The sequence below is a fragment of the Diabrotica virgifera genome, chromosome 1, assembly GCF_917563875.1.
Source record: "Diabrotica virgifera virgifera chromosome 1, PGI_DIABVI_V3a".
NCBI lineage: Eukaryota > Metazoa > Arthropoda > Insecta > Coleoptera > Chrysomelidae > Diabrotica > Diabrotica virgifera.
In genome coordinates, this window is record NC_065443.1 from 117,190,872 (window position 1) to 117,213,795 (window position 22,924).

The following is a 22,924-nucleotide window of genomic DNA, read 5'->3' on the forward strand; positions in this document are numbered from 1 at the left end:
GCTTCCCTTATAGCTGTTTTATAGAATTTTCCCTTCAGCTTCATTGGAATTTTTATGTCACGCAACAAACCACTCGCTTCATTCCACTTCATTAATCGATCCATCCCACTCTAATTCCACTACATGCATCTCCATATATTTCTCCATTACTCTATATAATACCGATCGTAAGTAGTACTATTACTATTCAAAAAGTTTTAAACTCTTTTCCAGCTTGTCTCCACTGTTTCAGTTTTTGTTATAAGTTGCTTTTACCATTTCATACTAACACAACATTAACAGCATACATTGAGAACCAGGGAATGTTACCCTGTAGCTTCGCTGTTATCTGATCCAAAACTAATAAGAATAAATAAAGACTAAACACTGAGTACTGAGTCTTGATACACGTGAAATCCTACTTTCATATGAAATTTATTAGTCTCTTCCACACCTGCCCTAACACTAATTGTTGCTCCCTCATATATATCCCTCACAATATTTACATATTCATCCGGAACTCCTTTGTTATTGAGTGCCCACCACAGAATCTTTAGAGAAATCTTTCTCAAGATTTAGCATATAAGCGTTTGTTTCTTTATTTCTGTATTTTTCCATCCTTGTTGTCTTATAATGAAAATTGCATCTGTTGTTGATCTGCCCTGCATAAACCCAAATTGATTATCGCATATTTCGGTTTCTGCACGTATCCGTCTAACAACTACTCTCTCCCATATTTTCATGGTGTGACTAAGTAGTTTTATGGCCCTGTAGTTTGTACATTGTTGTATCTCCCATGTTTTTGTAAACAGGTACTAATATACTGCTTCTTCATTCGTCTTGCATTTGTCTAACTTCTCTAATTCTATTAAATAAACCTGTTAGCCACCTTGTTCCAATCTCTCGTAATGCTCTGCACACTTCCCCAGAAATATTATCTTTTCCAACTGCTTTTACTTTCTTTATTCTTGAAGTGCTTGAATCACTTCTTCGTTATATACAAAAAACAACGATTACACTATTAGAGAACAAACATATAGTTCAGATAAATGAGATAAATAAAGTTTCGTACACTTATGGGATCAAAGTAATATTAGCTGCTATTTTTATTTACCTACGATTGGGAAGTTTTCAATTTTACAATAAAATATTGTTAATATTTCTGGTTTGATTTCACCAGTGGTTAAAATCCTTCTTGTCCTTAGTCGATGTCATTACTTTTGTTTATTGTTTCTGGTAAAAAAATTCTGGTAATTTCGGTATTGCCAAAAAAATTGTTTTCGGCACCTACCGGCGCCTTTTCAATACGGTGCCGGGGGGCACCGCCCCTCTTCGCCATTATGGACGGCGCGGCCCTGATGACGACTATGGTTTTGTAGTTGCCTAGTTTTAGTGTCCAACTAATCCAATATTCGCACCAAATTTTCTTGTGACCGAGCTAACCTTAAGGTACAAACAAAAATAAATAGACAAATAAATTCCTGATACTTAGTGTATTTCTTTTACATTTTTACAAAAAAAAAAAAAATAAGGTAACCTACTGACTAAAGAAAATCTGTACAACTGAGGTAGAACAAAAATCAGTCCTGCAGTGGATAGGGCAAACATTCTTTGGGTATTTGTAAAGGGGGCAGAGACCATCAATTTAATATGTACAAAATTCGCAAAAAACCAAAACTAATTTATTATAATTTGATTTTTCTGTATTTTAACAATTTTAATGTGAAGATGTTCAAGTAAGTTATTCAGTATAAAAAATTACTAGGTACCTATTATATTTTTATTAATATGTAAAGAAAATGAAAAAATTTGGTAAGACGCGGATAGAAAATAAAAAGATTCTTGTGACTGCGAAATGTATCGGAGAAGCTAACGGAAAATATACTGTAATAAAAAAAACCTTTTATATACTAAAATTTTCAGAAAAATATAATAATCCAGTATCACATTCTTTGCAAATCTTGTACATTGAGAATGCCCTAAACTTGTGTAATTAATGACATTTTGAGTTTGAGTTAATAAATATTTTCTACAATACTAATAAATAATTTTTATGTACATCACACTATCTGAGTGTCCTATCGCTAAGATTAAGTAATAAATAATTTGACCTTTTTATCGTCATGACCGTAATTTAAATATGTTTTCATATATGGAGGTAATATATATACCTTACATGTTATACTTAGGTAGTGACGTAATTTTCTCACAATTTTTCTATACTATAATCTGACAATTTTCTAAGGTTTTATGGGGATTTTATACTAGATGTCTAGAGAGTGTGCGTAAGCCTGCCTGGAAGTTTATGTGTTAAACCGTATCATAAAATTTTCGAATATAACTCAATAAACAAGGTAGTAAATCAGTAATTCTTTATTACAGAATCCTTCATTACAAACAGTTAATCAAAGTGCAATAGTGCAAAATGATTTCTAAGATACGAGGAATAACCGTTTAGGCCTGGATCCCGCGTACCAAAAAAAAAATTGATTACTAGCAAGCTGAAAATTTGTTATTTAATAGCTTAACGGTGTCTAGTCGGACAAACTTTGATGTACGGGAACACTGGAACAGGGGAAGTTTTAATTGTAAAACAGTTTAAAAATTTGGAACGCCAGATTCCGAAAACGCCAAATGTATTTTGTCGGACAGAACTTCCAATTGATTTGTTACCGTTTCATTAAACTCTCATGCAAAAATCAGACTGCTGTTTATTACCAATATAATTCCTGTCATTTGACATGTTCTTCATGTTTGACTTATTAAAATATCCAATTGGTGATAAATACCAGTCTGATTTTTGCATGAGAGTTTAATGAAATGGTAACAAATCAATTGGAAGTTCTGTCCGACAAAATACATGGAACGTTTTCTTATCTGATTCCAAATTTTTAACCTGTTCCACAATTAAAACTTCCCCCTGTTCCAGTGTTCCCATACATCAAAGTTTGTCCGACTAGACACTGTTAAGCTAACAAATTTTCTTGCTATTAATCAACTTTTTTTGGTACGCGGGATCCACCCTAATTGCTTTTAACATTAAATTTTAAATTTTTATCAGTATTTTTTAATTACAGCACACTTTTAAGACACCATATAAAATAAAATAGAATCTGTTTCTTAAGTTACACAGAGGAACACTTTTATAACACAATTTAAGAACCGGACATAAATAGAAGGCTTGTGCTGGCAAATAAAGCCTATTTCGCGATGTGCCACATATTCAAATCGCGAGACGTACACCGGAAAACAAAAATCCGGGTCTATAAAACAATAATCAGGCCCACAGTAAGTTATGGCTGTGAAACATGGGTGGTGACACAGAAACCTGTCAATGCATTAGATGTGTTTGAAAGAAAAATATTACGTAAGATACTGGGTCCAATCAGTGAAAATAACAACTGCCGAATTAGGTATAATAGAGAAATATACGAGCAATATAGCGAACCAACTCTAGCACAATACACTAAACTGCAGAGATTACGGTGGGCAGGGCACGTGGTACGCATGCATGAGAATAGAATCCCCAGAAAATTGTTAAATGCAAGAATGCAGGAAAAAAGACCTGTTGGAAGACCTAAAAAGAGATGGGAAGACAAAGTCGATGAGGATGCCAGGAACTTCCTGGGAACGCGTTCATGGAAAAGACAGCGGTAAATCGAAATGATTAGAGAAGCTTGTTGAATGAGGCCAAGGCTCGATTTGGGCTGTAGTGCCATTGGATGGATGGATGGAAATAAGAGTACTGATACCAAAACTGTAGTAATTTTTCTGCTACGTGCTACCACATCAAGTTTCTTATCTACATAGATCTACAACTCAACGATATTATAGAGCCTTTGTCTATCAGAAGTGGCTCAAAGCAGATCTTCTATTGGAATATCCGCCTTTTGTCTTAATAAATTATGCAACCAAGATAGGTTCTTACGTTCAATCCATAGTGTTTCTGTGACTTACAGTAATACAAGTACAAAAGTACAAGTAGAAAAATATAAGTAATAAGTAACGAGTATGGACGATTACACAGGGATTTGAAGATCATAAAGGCATCATCACAGTATAGACAATTTGACCTCAACATAAATGTTTAGTGCGTGCTAGAAACTGTTTGAATGAATAAAATTATTTTGGAACAGTATATTTCTGAAATATACTGTTAGAAAAATTGATACCATACGAAATACACTATACGGAAACACAAGAGAGACAAAGACTAGTTTCAGAGATTGTAACCAGTCAAAAGTTGGTTACACAAGACAAAGAAATTATTGTTCCACTGTGTTAAGTTAAACTTATAGTATTTGTTCAAAAATGCAATGTGTGCTCTTAATGCTACATGTGTTAAACTCTCTTTCCATCAGGGAACATTTTTGGTATTTGTGAACAAATCATTGATCAAATCATGAAAAATAATATTTCTAAAACTAAAACTTCTATTTGTGTTGTGTACATAACAGACAAAAATAATAAATACAAAAATATTTTTACTATAATTTATAAATAAATACGTCTGAATTATATTTTAACAACTAACGGCTAACGAGCCATGGAGAAAAATCACAACTGAAAGAAACTGTCAAATTTAAATGTTTTAAGAAAAAGATAAAAAAAATAATTCCCTATATTTACTGTTACGACAATATGGCAACGCTGTAAAAAATTATTGTTTCTTTTCTGTTGAGGCGTTTCGAGCTTATAAACTTTATTTAAAATAAACACTTGAAGTAGTAAAGACATTTTTAATGTCATATGTGAAAGTAAGTAAACCAAGTAGACCATTAAGTCAAAACAATTAAGTTTCACAACTTATTTAAATTATTATTTGTCTCTATGGCTCGATATTACATCTAACGCTTAGTATGACAGCTTTTGTATTTTTTATATACATACATTTTTTATTTACAAACACAAACTATAAACAGCGAATCATTCTGATATTAATACTATATTTTGGAAAGTTAAAGAAATATTGCGCATTCGCCATTTTTAGTAAAATTTAGTAAGAAGCAAAATAAAAAGATCAAAAAGGAAGATAAAAACGTCAAATCGGTTTTTACAACAACAAAATTAGGTTTTTTTTATAAATACTAGCTGCAGCGTAACAGAATCGAAGAAAGAGAATTAAAAGAGTACCTATTCAAAAAAATTTCAAGGGATTCAAGGATTTTTCAACGGATCACGTAAGTTCGAGTTTATTGCCATGGTAACATAATTATTTGAATATTTTTGTTTGTTTAAGTACTAGTGTCGCATAATAAAGATAGTACTTTCATTCGCTTCTTTTGGCAAAACGGATTCTTTTTCTGAAGGGGGGGGGGGCAATTGATTTCATCTGTTGAGACCATCTCCCTAACCACTCAAACACCGCAGTAAGACGTAAGAAGATGGTTTATAGTGTACACAACTAATTTAGGATGTGAATAAGAAAAATTAGAGGTACTTAACGGGGTAAGGGCAAAATCATGGTACAATGCTATTTAAATGAATTCATTTTTATCGAATCTTGAGAAAATTAATAAATATTTTTGAAAAGTTAACACGCAGAATGAAAAATTACATTATTACCGAGGGCCGAAAGTCCCTTAGAATAAACAAAAAGTATGTTTTGGATGAAATATTTGAAATTAAAAATCATACTAAATTTTCTCTTTTTTTTTTCACTCCTGTAACTTATTAAAATAAACATTATATGTAGAAGTTTTCAGGGACTTTCAGTCATCAATCTTTCATTCTGCGTTTAAATTTTTCAAAAATATTTATTAGTTTTCTCAGGATTAGAAAAAAATTAATGCATTTAAATATCATTGGACCCAGATTTTGCGCTTATCCCCTTAAGGAGTACCTAATTGGGCAGCAATGGACTTGAGCAAAGAAATGTGAGCTGAAAGCTATTAAGAGGATACTAAAATTAGGAAATATGTAGAAATAAAAATATAAGAAGAAAAATGAACTATTAAATTACTTAACTACTAAATTATAATAAAAAAAATGAACACACAATAGATATTATGATAAATATTGACTAACGCACCAATCAAATATTCTTACCCGCATATATTTAAAGGAAAATATAAAGGAAACTTTAAAATATAAAATCACAAAGATAAGAACAAAATAAGTCAAATTTTTAAAATACTATAATGCCTGTTACCTAGTGGATCGTTCAGAATCCACCAAATATTTGCTCATTGTTTCTTAAACTTTGAGTCTTTTGATCTTTTGATGTTTCAATTCTTTGTCCAGGAGCACAAAAATTGTTTATCTGCCTTAGATGACCAATTCTTTCTTCTCTAAGCGATTTTAGTAAATATATTGTTCAATTAGTCAAGCAGAGTTGAATATTCTTGGACTTTGCTTGACTAACAATTTATCATTCAGTAATTAGAAAACAAGAACCACTTAAAACAACAAAAAACTAATGCATTGTTCTGTTAATTTGATTGCTGCGTTAAGAGATTCAATAACTCAGAATGATCCATATTATTCAAAGTTTGTATATCGATACCCAGGGCGTCAGCCACGCTGTTCATATCTAATCCGAAAGACTTCAGCAATTCTATGAAGTCCATCTCTTCCCCAGTGAAGGGGTTGTGCAATTTGGGGCAAGAATGGTTACACTGTGGCCAGGAACATCGCTCTAATCTTCGGTGAATACATCGTCTCTTGCGTGGCCACCTTGAGTTCTGTAAGACTGACCTGGACGGTCTTTTATCTAATGGAGAGAAGTTGTGGGAGTTGTGTGGAGGCTTGTTCTCGTTGTTTACCTGATTACGTTGTTTTCTCGGTCGAACTAAAAAAAAGAATAAGTGTGTTAAATTAGGGATAAAAGATTTAATATACAGCGTGTCTACTTAAGTTGGAAACATATGGGAAACTTTTTTGTTATTCATTTTACGAAAAAAAGTTATTCTTTATAAAAAGTTCTGCATGCTCTAAAACCTAAGATTCAATCATCAGATGTCAAATTTTGTCAATAATATACGAGGTATGTCAAAAAATATGAACTTCGTTCAAGAGTAAAGTACCTTTATTTCTCTCAATATCGAAAATTCTTATTATGAAAAGTTGTTTGGAAATAAAACTAAGATCAAATATGCAATTACATGCTTCTAATTGGAAAAAAATATTTTCCAAATTTTTCTCAAATTTATTGATACTAACTTCGTTTTTATTTATTACACATACGTAAACTCTTTCATTATTACTTTTATGAAAAAAAGGTATTCTTTATAAAAAGCTCTGTATGTCCTAAGACCGAAGATGCAACCGTCAGATATCACATTTTATTAATTTTATACGGGGTATGTCAAAAAATATGAATTTCGCTCAGGAGTACCTATATTTTTCACAATATTGAAAAGTTATTAAAAAAGTTGTTTTGAATTAAAAACTATATTTCAATATGCAATTACATTCTTCTAATTGAAATATTGTGAAATAAGGTACTATAATCTTGAGCGAATTTCATATTTTTTGACACACCTCGTATAAAATTAATAAAAGTTGATATATCATGTTTGTGTCTTAGATTTTAGACCATGCAAAGCTTTTTATGAAGAATAACTTTTTTTCGTAAAATGAATAATAAACGAGTTATCATATTTGTAATAATTAAAAACGATGTTGGGTATCCATTTTGAGAAAAAAATTTTAATTTTTTTTTTTTAATTAGAAGCATGAAATTGCATATTTTATCTTATTTTTTAATTCCAAACAACTTTTTATCATAAGAATTTTCGATATTGAGAGAAATAAAGGTACTTTACCCTTGACCGAAATTCATATTTTTTGACATACCTCGTATAATATTGAGAAAATTTGATATCTGATGATTGGACCTTAGGTTTTGGGGCATGCAGAACTTTTTATAAATAATAACTTTTTTCGTAAAATTAATAATGAAAAAGTTTCCCATATGTTTCCAACTTAAGTAGACACGCTGTATATAGGGCATAATATGTTAATTCACAAAAACGTAATAGGTCTGGATCCCGCGTATGAAAAAAAAGTTGATTAATAGCAAGCTGAAAATTTGTTAATAGCTTAAGGGTGTCTAGTCGGATAAACTTTGATATATGGGAACACTGGAACAGGGGCTGTTTTAATTGTGGAACAGGTTATTTGGAACGGTCAGACCACGAAAACGGCACATTTATTTTGTCCGACAGAACAGACTTAAACTCTCCGAACAGAGATTAAACTCTCATGCAAAAATCAGACTGCTATTTATCACCTGTCATAATTCCTGTCATTTGACATATTCTACATGTTCCACTCATTAAAACGCCCATTTGGTGATAAATAGCAGTCTAATTTTTTCATGAGAGTTTAATCTCTGTTCGGAGAGTTTAAGTCTGTTCTGTCGGACAAAATACATGTGCCGTTTTCGTGGTCTGACCGTTCCAAATTTTTAACCTTTTCCACAATTACAACTTCCCCTGTTCCAGTGTTCCCATATATCAAAGTTTGTCCGACTAGACACCCTTAAGCTATTAACAAATTTTCAGCTTGCTATTAATCAACTTTTTTTTTATACGCGGGATCCAGACCTATAATGGTAGGGGAGCAAAGTATGCCAAATGTGCAGTCACTCGAGCGCTTTGGGGAGCTATTGGGTTTTGAAGAGTAGGTCCTAAAACCAAAAAAAGTTAAGTAAAGTTTTCCATTTTAGTGGGGATTTTCCATTTTTTAATTTAATTTTCCATTTCCAACAATCGTTTTTTTAGATTATAGCGCCATCTATCCATAATTCGAAAAAATGTCTCAAATAAAAGTTACTTATTTTTACATAAGGAACCCAAATCTGCAATAAAAAATGGGGGCTCCTATTTAAGATCTTAAAGCAACCCCACACCCCACCTCCGTGGGGGTCGTGCTTAGTGCTATTTGATAGATTTTTTAAAAATATTGAATAAGTGTATGTTTCAGTTTTTCGATCTGATATACATTTCGCGAAATATCGCGGGATTCGTATTTAAAATATTAAAAAGACTAAGTTTTCACTCTAATGGCATATAAAACAACATAATGCTATTCTACATCCCACCAGAATGAAAACAATGGGAACCTTCTCTGGTTACACCTCCAAGGCTTCTACAATTTGCAAGCCATACGGATGCTGAGACTAAGGAAGATGAGGGAATTCTACCATTTTCAATTCACGTCCCATCTGCTCAGCGCGGTAAAGTTCCAACGAGAATGGTTCCCTTCGTACTCCAATCAGAGTAAATGTAAATCAAAATGAATAACCATTTTCAATTTCGTTGCAAAACGAAAATACAGCCGAACCATATTCTAGTCCAATCAGAGAGTGCAGCAAGCACCTCTACCGGTTTCGAAACTTTGGCGGCAACTGCTAGCAAAAAGACTAAGTTTTCACTCTAATGGCATATAAAACAACATAATGCTATTCTACATCCCACCAGAATGAAATAGAATAGCACTATGTTGTTTTATATGCCATTAGAGTGAAAGCTTAGTCTTTTTGCTAGTAGTTGCCGCTAGGGCATCTATGCCATTTCGTTCGTTGCAATCCGGGACTGCACGCTGGGGTTTGTTTTGGTTGGATCAGAGAGAGCAGCATATGTGCCTCCTGATGAGAGATTAATAAGTTTCGAAACCGGTAGAGGTGCTTGCTGCACTCTCTGATTGGACTAGAATATGGTTCGGCTGTATTTTCGTTTTGCAACGAAATTGAAAATGGTTATTCATTTTGTTAAAATATTAAATTTACCCCACACCCCTCTCCATGGGAAGTCGTGTTTGATATCATTCGATAGATTTTTGAAAAATCTTGAGTACGTATTTTTTAGTTTTTCGATCTGTCATATTCGCTTTTTTCTTGTGAAACTTTGTGACTCACCCATTTCCTTACGCCCCGCTCAAATCGCCAGATTTTTGAAATATACACTGTTTTGCATATACTTAACTTACCTTATCTTAATCTGACGATTTCGGGTTTTTCTAATAATAGATTTTTTTTCGGCCCCCCCTTAACGAACTCCCCTGCATTAAGAGCCAATATATGGTAGAGGTACATTTTTAGGGTACAAGGTTTCTCCCCATATGATAATCTGACGCGCTCGAGTAACTGCAAAAATCCCCGCTTGGGCTCCCCTACCATAATAATAAGATCATACGGTATGATGTCTTCCACCGATGGAAAAATAGAACACCCAAACAACAGCTGCTGCTTGGCAATAACTAAGAAGAGATAGCAAATAATTAGCTCCACAACGTTTGAGCAACTCCAACCTCAGCCGATCATCATCCCAAATTCGCTCAAAAAATCATAAAAACCAGAAAAAAGACCTAGGCCACCCAAAAAAATAACAAAAAACTAACACAAAAATGGCATAAATATGCGGAAGAAACAAAACGTTAAAACACCGGGCTATTTTCTCATTCGAGGCTTGAAACAGAAGTGGAAGATCAAGTGAATAGAGCCGCAGGGTGCCTGAATGAAACATTATGAAGAAATGAAAATATCGGAAAAGAAATTAAAGGAATAATTTACAAAACAATCTTCAGATCAATAATGACATACCCGACAGAAACGATTAGAAAAAATATGTAGGCGGTAGTGATGTTGACTATAGTTACTTTCGAGTATTCGTTACAAATCGTTAGGTAATTTTGTATAAAGTAATCATTTACAGTATTCGTTACTTTGATTACTATGATTACTTTTGTTACTTTTGTATTTGAGTACCGGTATTAATCATATCGAGAATCGTATTTCTCAGTAGGTAGGTATTCCGATATAACAACGACCTTCACCGATCTGTTTAAGGGATAAAAATGATTTGATTACTATGATTACTTTTGTTACTTTTGTATTTGAGTACCGGTAATCATATCGAGAATCGTATTTCTCAGTAGGTAGGTATTTTGTATAGGTATTCCGATGTAATAACGACCTTCACCGATCTAAATAAAAATATAGAGTTCTCGCATTCGATCCTTTGTTAATGACATACATTACATATTTTACGTATACCATATACCTCCCTCTGTTTCACCTTCTATCTTCTCCTCACCCTCACACCCTTAAAACGCTTCATACCGATAACGATATTCGATAACACTCGTAAAATACCGGTCCCGTCCGTTACTCGCTGGGATACGATTTATTAGAAAGTAATCAAGTGTACTGGTTGTAGATACAATAGTCGTTAGATACTCGCTCTGATACGATTGGTATGAAGTAACGAAGTAATCAGAGTAATCAAAGTAACGTTTTGCCTTTCTGTATTATAGTAATCGTTACTTTCGGTATTCGTAAGTAACAAGTACTTTGTAACGAATAGATACTTTTCCTACATTACTAAGTAGACGGGAGTGAGTATGGGGAACAGTTAGAAGTACAGATATATGACAGAGATGCAAAGTGGAGAACGTCACGAACTGGGTAAGAAAGAGAAGAGTAGAATGGAACAAACATATAAGCCGAATGATGAAGCCTGAATAGCAACATTACAACACCATCGTAATGTTTTTTTGAACAAAATAACATTAGAGAGAAATATGTTTCAGATTAACACAAAAGTAAACAAAAAAAAAAAAAAGTATAATTAATTAAATCTTACTTTTGTTTTTATTCGGCCTTTTATTCTTCCTATTTCTTCTCCTTCTCTTCATATTGATGGGAGCATTTTGCATGTGTCCAACCCTATCGTCATTGTCCATCAAACCCTCATATGCCACCCTGTTTCTTCTTTGATTCCTCTTCCTTTTCCCCATCCTACCTTGCATATTGCCCAACATTTTCCCATTATTCACCCTTTTTAACCTCCTTCTGGCTGTTTTCTGTTCCCAACAATGTAACGCTTCGGCTATTGAGATGTCGTCAATCTTTACATTTTGCCAGTCCCTTTTGGTTAGAACTGAATGAGAGATGCACGCTGGAGCAAAGACAGCAGAAACGTTCTGGAAGCTGTGGCGGAGAGCATCTCCCATCTTGTGGATGTAGTCCCACTGTTGTTTGGTGACTGGGGCACCTACGTTGTCTACGTCCATCTGGGCTTCGTCGAAAAGCCATTGGAAAACGAAGAGTTCAGCTGTAAATATAAAAAAATCTGTTATATATATTAAAGCTCTGTTATGTATGTACCGGGTGTCAATAAGAATGGCTCTCGGCCATATTTTAGGAACCGTTTATAGCACAGCTTTGAGAAAAAATATTTATAACAAAAGTTGCCTCGGGAAAAGCCTGGAAATTATTTTCATATTTGTAGGTTCACCGCTAGAGGGCGTAATTGAATATCAAAAATTAAAAAATCAAAATTTTACAAAATTTGCCTAACGAAAGGTCACTGGAAATCCCATCGTCGTATTCTTCATAAAATTCTGCACATTTGGTTTCACAAGTTTAAGTCTACCTTTGCAAATAAGAGGTGGGGGTGAGTGGGAACCTTGTAATGAAAAAATGGCTGTAAGTCCGGTTTTGCTAAATCTAATTTTGCAAACTTGGTCTTGTTGAAAACAGCTCTTTTTCGTCAATGTAAGAGTTATAATTTCGAAACAGTCTATTAAGTAATATGCCAGCTAAGAGGCGTTATTTAATTATTTTCAGAAATCTAGTTTTCTTTGGAAAATACTAAATACAAGTATGCATTTTTAATCCTGTATTACAAAATAAAATCAAATTAGCAACAGAATAGCGAAAACCTCATGCCAATAACTTTTTTCTGTGTCGAGATATCTTAAGAAACGTGTAAATTTTAAACCTAACCGTTACTGTCACCGGTAAACGAAGTTAAGGAAAGGTAGTATTAAGCCAATGAGGATTTATCTTAAGTCAGGTTTCATTGTTATAAATTACAGTATTTCAGACGATATCTTCGCTCTTTGAAGAGATGACTCGATAATGTCACATTGTCTTAATTCTTTAAACATTTAAAACTTTTCCGTCTTCACTCTCTCTAATCTTACTGTATTAACTTTTTAATGCAACATATCTTCAAAAATTTTGCCATATTTGGCGGGAATTACTATTTTATGCAATATATACCATGAAATACCTCAAGATCCGGTATTTTGATGAAAACATAGTAAAAATACTGAATAATTCCAAGTTGTATATACAATGTATTGTCTACCATTGAATATGTCATATAGATTTGTATAAAACCCCATCAAGCGATCACACCAACCTTATTTATAGTTCATTTTGCTCGTTATTGCCGGTCGTTTATGTGCCGTTAACAAGTGATTCAAATCCAAAACGGCGGCATCACTGCCACCGCACATTGGGAATGAAAGCTGTTTCGTTGATGTTTGTGAGCTTTGTTTCGTTTGTTTTGGCACCATTTGCTTCGGCCTATGTTCATTTGATGGGGCGTTTGTTCGCTGATTGATGAAAGGCATTGTCTGCACCGAAATTCGTAAAACAATTCTAATGTATGTATTCTCCCATAATGTGATTGTATAATAATCTGGCATAATTACTAAATGAAAAATATTAGTATAGCTAAAATCAGATGCGTCTATCAATAAACAACAAAAAATATACAAATACATAGCGCCATCTATTATATTTCAGCAAATAATCCAAACGTCATGTAATTATATTAGTTTGAAGGTTTGCTAGATGTTTTTGTTAATTTCTTATTTGACTACTTTGCATCTCATTCTCTCTCACCTATTTTTCCCAAAAACGGTGCCGTTCTTAGAAATGCTCATAGAAAATTGGGCAATCCTTAATGCCTTAAGCAACAATAGAGGTGATGATCGATATACAGAAATCATTAATACATAACAATGTAACATCGCAAGTAAAAACAGAAGAAACAAACAGAAAAGGTCAAAGTACAGAGAGAGTTTAGACAAGGAGATTCTATCTCATCCGAGCTACTTAAGCTCCAGAGTTATGTTTCGAACTTTAGAATTGCCAAATATAGAAGTGACGATAGACGGCGTAAACACGAACCATCTAATATTTGCCGATGATGTTGCGCTAATAGGAAAATACAAAGAAGAACTGCAGGAAATGCTGTTAGACCTAAATATAAAATCAAAAGAAATAGGATTAAACATAAGCCTAGCAAAAACTAATCTCTAGATATAACTGAGGAAATGCATAATTCTGGACAACAGCAATAGAGAAAAGGTTGAGTCGTAGGTATATATAGGGTGAGGCAGATAAAGGGCCTATTAGAAATATCTCGAGAACTAAAGTAAAGAAAATTATGAAAATTGGAATATAGGGGTTTTGAGGTGTGAACTATTTAATGAAAATATTTTGGTTTCTTTGCTACTTCCGGTTATACCGGGAGTTGATTGTAACTTCGTTTTTTTAAATAGGACACCCTATATATTTTTACGCTTTTGGATTCTCCTCGATTTCTTCTTTCTTAAAATATAAGGTTTTGTAATATTATGCAGGGTAGATTAAAAGATAATTACGTTTTTTTATTAATTTCGTAGCAAAATTCACACCCTGTAGAATTGTAGTAGTTTTACTTCAAAATCTCTATATATGTTCAAATGATTTTTAATATGGTCTACTATTGTTACCAATTATTAGTATAGCTAAATTTTGAATTTTAGTATACAGGGTGGGTCGAAATTCGGAATGTGTATTTTCTGAGTTTTCTTAAATGGAACACACTATATTTTAGTATTGTAATGAAATAGTATTTTATGGTACTTTTTAATTTTTTAAGCATTCCCTATACCCAACTGCTTTAATTTGTGCTTAATTTTTAATCGCACCAACAATCTTAACTACGTAGATATTTTGATAGCTCAACCATTATTGGCAATTTTAAGTATCAGTCTCGATTAGTATGTATTTATCTCCGAAAAATTATTTGTGATTAAATATTTTTACGGCCAACCTTATAAAATTTCAGGTATTTTGTGTTGCAATTAATGTTTGGTTTGAATCACCAATAACTCACAAATTGAAGCAGTTAGGTATAGGGATTGCTTAAGAAATTAAAAAGTATCCTTAAATAACATTTCATTACAATACTAAAATACAGGGTGTTCCATTTAAGCAAACTCAGAAAATACTCATTCTGAGTTTCGATCAACCCTGTATACCAAAAAGGAAAAATTTAACTATACCAATAACATAGTAGACTATACTTAACATAGACTAACGTAGACTATACTTAACATAGTAGACTATATTAAAAATCATTTGAACATAAATAGAGTTTATTATGTCAAACTACTACAATTCTACAGGGTGTGAATTTTGCTACGAAATTAATAAAAAAACGTAATTATCTTTTAACCTACCCTGTATAATTTTACAAAAACTTATATTTTAAGAAAGAAGATATCAAGGAGAATCCAAAAATATAAAAATATACCCATTTAAAAAAACGAAGTTACAACCAACTTCCGGTATAACCGGAAGTAGCAAAGAGACCAAAATATTTTCATTAAATAGTTCACACCTCAAAACCCCTGTATTCCGATTTTCATAATTTTCTTACCTTGAGTTCTCGAGATATTTCTAATAGGCCCTTTACCTGCCTCACCCTGTATACTTGTGACAAATAATCGAACTATCAAAGCTTAATCTGAAGGCTGATTTAAATAGATGTTCGTTAGCATGGGCAGCATTTGCATGGAAAATTACAAACAGTATTCAAATTAAGCTCCAAGTGTAATAACTCAGAGAGTTAAATGTTTTGTTTTTATGGGATTAGCCATATTATGTTCTAATGATAATTACATATTTTAAAAGACTACGTTTTCAATCTACACCAAAAAATGCTGTTCCACATCCTACCAGACTGAAAACAATGGGAACCTTCTCTGGTAACACCTCCGATGCTTCTACAATTTGCAAGCCATAACGGATGCTGAGAATAAGAAAGATGAGGGAATTTTACAATTTATAATTCACGTCCCATCTGCTCAGCACCGTAAAGTTCCAACGAGAATGGTTCCCTTCGTACTCCAATCAGAGTAAACATGTAAATCAAAAATTAATAACCATTTTCAATTTCGTTTCAACACGAAACTACAGCCGCACCATTATTCCAGTTCAATCAGAGAGTGCAGCAAGCATCCCTGCCATTTCGTTTGTTGCAATCCGTGACTGCACGCCGGGGTTTGTCCTAGTTGAGTCAGAGAGAGCAGCATATGTGCCTCCTGATAAGAGACTAATAAGTTTCGAAACCGGTAGAGGTGCTTGCTGCACTCTCTGATTGAACTGGAATAATGATGCGGCTGTAGTTTCGTGTTGCAACGAAATTGAAAATGGTTATTTATTTTTTATTTACATATTTTACTTAATTGTAAGAATGGAAGACAACCGTTGGACTAAGGGACTTGTTGAATGGAGACCAAGAACAGATAAGAGAAGTAGAGGCATACCTTAAACTAGAGGGACTGATGACATCAAGCGACTGGTTGGTCACGAATGAATGCAAAAAAAAACAACGAACAAAAATGAACGACACACCTAAGGGAAACTTACATCCGACGATGGATGAAATAGATCTTCATGATGATGATACTGTACTAATATTACCATCAGACTTGCTAAAGAAACTGTTTAGAATCGTATCTAAGTTGATTGACTCATGAATTGCAATCTCTCACCAAGTTTGTTAAAATTTGGGTTTAAGAAATACTGTTTTGTTATATGAGCTAAAGAAAAGTTTCTATGAGATCTAATTATCTAGAAGATGGACAAATAATCCCAAAGTCTCCTTTGGTCCTAACACCAAAGTCGTCAAAATATTGTGCAAGGCAAAATAGCAGACAAACGAAATTCAGAACGAAGAAGAACTTCATGGTTGAAGAACTTGCGAGATTGGTATGGGGTTGATACAAGCATGCTATTTAGGGTAGCAGTGAATAAAATTAAGCTAACTATGACGGTACCCAAAGTTCTGAAAGGACATGGTACATGAAGAAGAAGAAAGGTCTATAAAACCTGAAAATTCAAACATCCACTCAGTAGACTACAGTCAGAAAGGTTAAGCTTTAGCTGAAAACAAAGTCTCGAAGAACATGTTACTTACATTTAAGTGTAGGATAGAGCCTGTATCCAAAATAACACCTCCACGGCTCATTCATATACTCCTCTCTACACCGCCTTGGTACCTTCCCTCTCCACATTTCCATTCCTTTTCTGATAGCTTCTACAGCTGGTTTATTAGTAGGAGTATAAGGAGTCCTGTCTAGGAACCAACCAGAATCGGTTACTCCCCTTACGTTAATTTGAGTTAACATTAATTCTTCGTGTAGAAGTTCTTTTACATAGTCTAGATTCAGCATCACACCAGTACCACCAGCACTGCTACCTGAAAAAATAAAAGTATTAGAAATATATCACATACAATACATAAGATTCTGTACGATCTTCTTCCTCGATGCCTCATTTTTGGCAATAAGGTGGTTCTGATAAAGGACGAATGATAAAAGAAGAAAAAACTGATTACAGAAAATATTATAAAGGCCCATGAAGATAAAGAGCTGCGCCACATTGAAGGGTTTCCTGAATAAGCTAAACGGAACTCACAGCTAATACAATTCGAATGAAGATAGGTAATGCACCACGACCTCATGGTATGTGTGAAACCGATGATTCATTTGTATGTCAATTTGTTGTTGAGTTGAATTTTGTGGAAGGAAGGAAGACTTGTGATTGAGTAGGAACGACAGGAGAGGAACGAACTAAAATATAAACTACTATGCTTGCTAAACGTGATGGCATATGTATCTCAAGGTTATTTTGAAGATATTCTTCTTTAGCGGCGAATCGATTGAGGGTAAAATTTGATTGATCCGCGCGCATGCGCACACCGACAGTATGGTATTAGTTGTTATACGGGCTCTGATTGGGTGTTGAAATTTTGAAATGATCTGTCAATAATTGTTCAATATGGAGGTTATCGGTAAACAAAAATATTGTATAATATTAGTTTTTATTGATGTGTGGACAGAAATAAAATCAAATTTATAATTATAGTGACTTTTTAAATAGTTTTGAAAAGCCTCAGGTACGTAATTCTAAATGTTTCAGTTGGAAATACCTAATAGTTTCAATACCTATCTATTTGGAAAATGTAAACAAAATAATGTAGTTACCTATTAGTAGGCAATGCTTTAATTTACATAATCTGATTACGAACAAACTTTCTACAAATCTTCATCTCATATATCGTTTTCTTACTCTATATTTTGTTGTATCTTATTTCGACAAGAATCAAACTAATAATTTTATTAAATTCATATAAATTTATGGTGTAAACGTTTAGTTTGTGTATATTCCCACATGACGTATACGAGAGTTTGGTGCAGTTTGAAATGGCGTCAACTTTCTTACGGCGCGGTAGACGTGAAGTGGGTTCAAGCCCCAAGCAAGTTATTATTTTTTTATTTTTTTTATAGATTTTATGATTGTAAGTATATTATTATATAATTTTTGAAGATATTCTTCTTTTTTGAAAGTGGTAGATAAGAAAGTTAGTTTGATTTTTAAATAAAATAAGTACAAATAACCTTTTAAGTATATAGTATATTTACTTTGTTTAAATTACCTATTATATAATAGAAGAATATCTTCTTACGTGCCTACAAAGTACACACACATTTTTTTTTATGAGACACTGCTGGGAGAGTTGAAAAGAGATGAGGTCTGTTCGAAATGATTAATGTACTAACGAGGGTAAAAGAGATAACTAGTGTAACGAAAACTGTTACACGGCGTACTAATAAGTATTGTGTAAAACCGTCATTAGTATTCTTAGCTTTCTGCAAGCTACTATCCGGGAGATAACTGGTCGAATGTTTAGAGTGATAAATGTCTATTTAAACAACGAGACAATAAATGTGAACTAGGAAGAGAACTTTATGAGAGCATTAATATTAGTCAGGGTGTATCACAGTGGAACCCACCTTGTGGAACATTTATACTCTGATGGTAATCTGAGTCTTCAAATACCGATGCGCGTTTAGCTTGTGGACTATGCCGACGATTTTGAAGTTGTTGTCATAGTTGAAATGGAAGACAAATTAAATGAATGCATAATGCAGCCAAACTAGATTAGATCTATAGTGAATAGAACTCACACACTCCGTCATCCGATATGATCCGAATGTTTTTTTTATGATCTTCCTTTACCCACATAACAAAGATCAAAATAGTTTGGTACTCTTTAAGGAATTAGAAATGTTGTGGTAACAAATGTATGTACCTAAAAAGTACATGCTTAAATAAGTACATTATGCAGTTTAACGTAGCAGAACAGATGTAATAGCCCGATCAAAGAACAATCTGACCCCGAAAAAAAGTAAAGGAAGAATGAAAATTTGGGAATATGGAGTTGAACTGTTTATTATTATATAAGAAAAGTTTACAATTCTGCATCCCCCCATTTTTCAAAAATAGAGGGGAATATCCCCCTCTCGAAGCTGAAAAATATACATTCAAAATAAGTCCGGAATTGGATAAAATGACTAATTCTGAGCAACTTTTGTTCTATAGAGTTTTTTCCCTAAGTCAATACTTTTCGAGTTATTTTCAAGTGAATATGTTCATATTTAACAGAAAAAAACATGCTTTTGGACGGTTTTTCGGATATAACTCAAAAAGTAAGTATTTTAGCGAAAAAATATTCTTAGCTAAAATATAGCTTATAAAAAACTGAAAAAAATGGTGTATGCTTGAGGTGTGTAGACCCAGTAGAAGCAGAGTTGTAGCCAATGAAAAGTAGGTTCTTCTTCATAAAATTCCAAATCGAATATGTCAATGTGAAATAACCCAAAAACGGAGCACTTTTCGGGGAAATTCATTTCAACTTTTTTAAAGTGTTTAAAAAAATGATTATTTTCGTTTTTAAAAAAAACTTGTAACATTAAAAGTAAGTGAGTTACGCTCAAAATATTGTTGGTCCCTTTTTTTTTTGGTAAAAAAATCGCGAAAATCACCCTCAAATTAGCATCAGAAATAAATGTTATCATTACCACTTCCAAAGTGCTTATTTTTGAAAAAGCTGTAGTTAAAATGGCTTGAACGTGTAACTAATCACGAGTTTAGGCAAATTTTGAATAGCCATAGCATAATCAATTTTAGTACAACAAGAAAACAAAAAGTGAAAAATATTCAGAAAAGCAAAACGTACATTTTATTACTCTTTTAAGATTTTTGGTATTACTAATAATTTTTAAGTTAATTCCATGAACAATTCAATATCAAGATTAAAAAAAATGTTTTTTTATGTTAGACATTTTTTTAAAAAACAAAAGTAAACCTTTTTTAAACACTTTAAAAAAGTTGTAATGAATTTTCCCCGAAAAGTGCTCTGTATTTTGGATATTTCACATTGAAATATTCGATTTGGAATTTGACGAAGAAGAACCTACTTTTCATTAGCTACAACTCTGCTTATACTGGGTCTGCCGACCTGATGCGTACACCATTTTTTTCAATTTTTTATAAGCTATATTTTTACTAAGAATATTTTTTCGCTAGAGTACTTCCTGTTTGAGTTATCTGCGAAAAACCGTCCATAATCATGTTTTTTTTTTGTTAAAAATGAACATATTCACTCGCAAATAACTCGAAAAGTATTGACTTAATGAAAAAACTCTATAGAACAAAAGTTGCTTAGAATTAGTCATTTTATCCAATTCCGGGCCTATTTTGAACGTATATTTTTTCACTCAAGAGAAAATATTTTTCACCCCGTATTTCCCAATTTTTGTAAAATGGAGGGGATGTAGAATTGTAAACTTTTTCTTATATAAAATAGAAAATTTCAACTACCTATTTCCAAATTTTCATCCTTCCTTTATTTTTTTGGAGGTTTTCGTAAAATTTTGTGTTCCCTGATCGGGCTATAATGAACTGCACATATAAGAGATTGGCTTCCTCTTATCATAGAAAAAAGACCAAAAGATCTTTTATAAAATATTTTTAGGTGAGTAATACGAGATAAAATAAAATACGTACAACTACAATAATTATCTGGTCTCTTAAATAATTTTTTGTTGGTACTAACCGCTCAGTATGAGATCCGTACTATTTTCCAGTCCCAAAGGAATGAGGTCCCGAACCACTTGTCTTACGATGAAAGAACCCATAAAGCTGAACATGTCATTAGATGATGGTGGCTTCGTACCACTCCAGGAGTCGCTAGTGCAATATGGAACAAAGACGTGGTTTGCGTTCCACCAGAATGGATTCTCCTTCATGTTTGGCGAAAGTAAACCACCAACTGTAAGCAAACCAAAGATATCATTAAAAATATATCATACATGAGAGCAAGAATAAGTAAACTGACTAACTTTTTTATTTTTTGAGTACTTTATAGGTACAGGGTGTTAGTAAATAAGTATGAAAAATTTTAAGGCCTAATTCTACATGAAAAAATAATGCCGGTTTGCTCTATAAACATATGTCCGCAAATGCTTCGTTTGCGAGATACGGGGTGTTGAAATTTTTATTTCAAACTGCCAATTTATTTATTGCTCTAAAACCAGTTGAGGTATGAAAATAAAATTTGGCGTGTTTTAGGAGGTAGCTACTGCGCATTTTTTGACATACAATTAAGAATTTTGTATTCATCATTGGCGCGCATACGGGTAATAGTCTGAATTTTTTTAAAGAAAAAAATAGTACGCCACTGGGATATTTCAAACTAAAAATTATTTTTAAATTCCACGTTTAATTTTTCATAAAAAACTTTTCTTGCCTTTTTTCATATAGTGCACCGTTTCTATGCAGAAAAATAAAACATCTTGGCGCGTATTTTTCATTTCTTAATACATCATCAAGATAACTATCCAATATAATAATACTAAACTTCAACAATAACAGAAAATATTACTAATAAGATTTCAACTAGGTGCAAAGCTGCAAAAAATGTTTAAAATGATCTCCTTTACAGCTAACAGAAGAATTTTATATTCATCATTGGCGCACGTACGGGTAATGGTCTGAATTTTTTGAAGAAAAAAATAGTACACCACTGAGATATGTCAAACTAAAAATCATTTTTGCTAAACTAAAAATCAATCTTTCTTACCTTTTTTTCATATGAGGCGCAGTTTTTATACAAAAAAATAAAACAACTTAACACTTACAAAGTATTTGAGATAGTTTCCATATGCATAGAAACTTAGTTCAAATACTTTGTAAACGTTAAGATGTTTTATTTTTTTACATAAAAACGGCGCCGAATATGAAAAAAAGGCAAGAAAGATTTTTTGTCGTAAATTGAACCAGCAATTTAAAAATAATTTTTAATTTGACATATCTCAGTGGCGTACTATTTTTCTCTTAAAAAAATTCAGACCATTACCCGTATGCGCGCCAATGATGAATATAAAATTCTTCTATAACCTCTAAAGGAGGTCTTTTTTAACATTTGTTGTAGCTCTGCACCTAGTTAAAATCTTATTAGTAATATTTTCTGTTACTGTTCCAGTTTAGTATTATTATTGGATATTTCTTGATAATGTATTCAAAAAATGAAAAATACGCGTCAAGGTGTTTTATTTTTCTGCATAAAAACTGTGCATCATATGCAAAAAAGGCAAGAAAGGTTTTTAATCATAAATTAGACGTGAAATTTAAAAATAATTTTTAATTCGAAATATCTCAGTGGCGTACTATTTTTTTCTTTAAAAAAATTCAGACCATTACCCGTAGGCGCGCCAATGATGAATACAAAATACTTAATTGTATGTCAAAAAATGCGTAATAACTACCTCCTAAAACTCACCAAATTTCATTTTCATAGCTCAACTGGTCTTAGAGCAATAAATAAATTGGCAGTTTGAAATAAAAATTTCAACACCCCGTATCTCGGAAACTAAGCATTTGGGGACATATGTTTATAAAGCAAACCGGCATTAATTTTGTATGTAGAATTAGCCATTAAAATTTTTCATACTTATTTACTAACACCCTGTATATGCAGATGACCTAGTAATAATAGCAGACAATAAAGAGAAAATGCAAAAATTA

At 32.8% G+C, this 22,924-nt stretch overlaps 1 protein-coding gene across 1 annotated transcript in view; it reads right to left on the bottom strand.

The window, feature by feature from the left end:
* Positions 1–1,466: 1,466 nt before the first annotated feature.
* The window catches only part of LOC114349525 (palmitoleoyl-protein carboxylesterase NOTUM), a 129,995-nt gene continuing 108,537 nt past the window's right edge, over positions 1,467–22,924 (bottom strand). Inside the window, exons 4-7 of the mRNA XM_050659704.1 lie at positions 20,955–21,170; positions 16,971–17,252; positions 11,568–12,038; positions 1,467–6,769 (exon numbers count right to left, since the gene is read on the bottom strand). Coding sequence (XP_050515661.1) covers positions 6,411–6,769; positions 11,568–12,038; positions 16,971–17,252; positions 20,955–21,170 — 1,328 coding nt within the window. The 3' untranslated portion in view covers positions 1,467–6,410. The remainder of the gene's footprint in view (positions 6,770–11,567; positions 12,039–16,970; positions 17,253–20,954; positions 21,171–22,924) is intronic.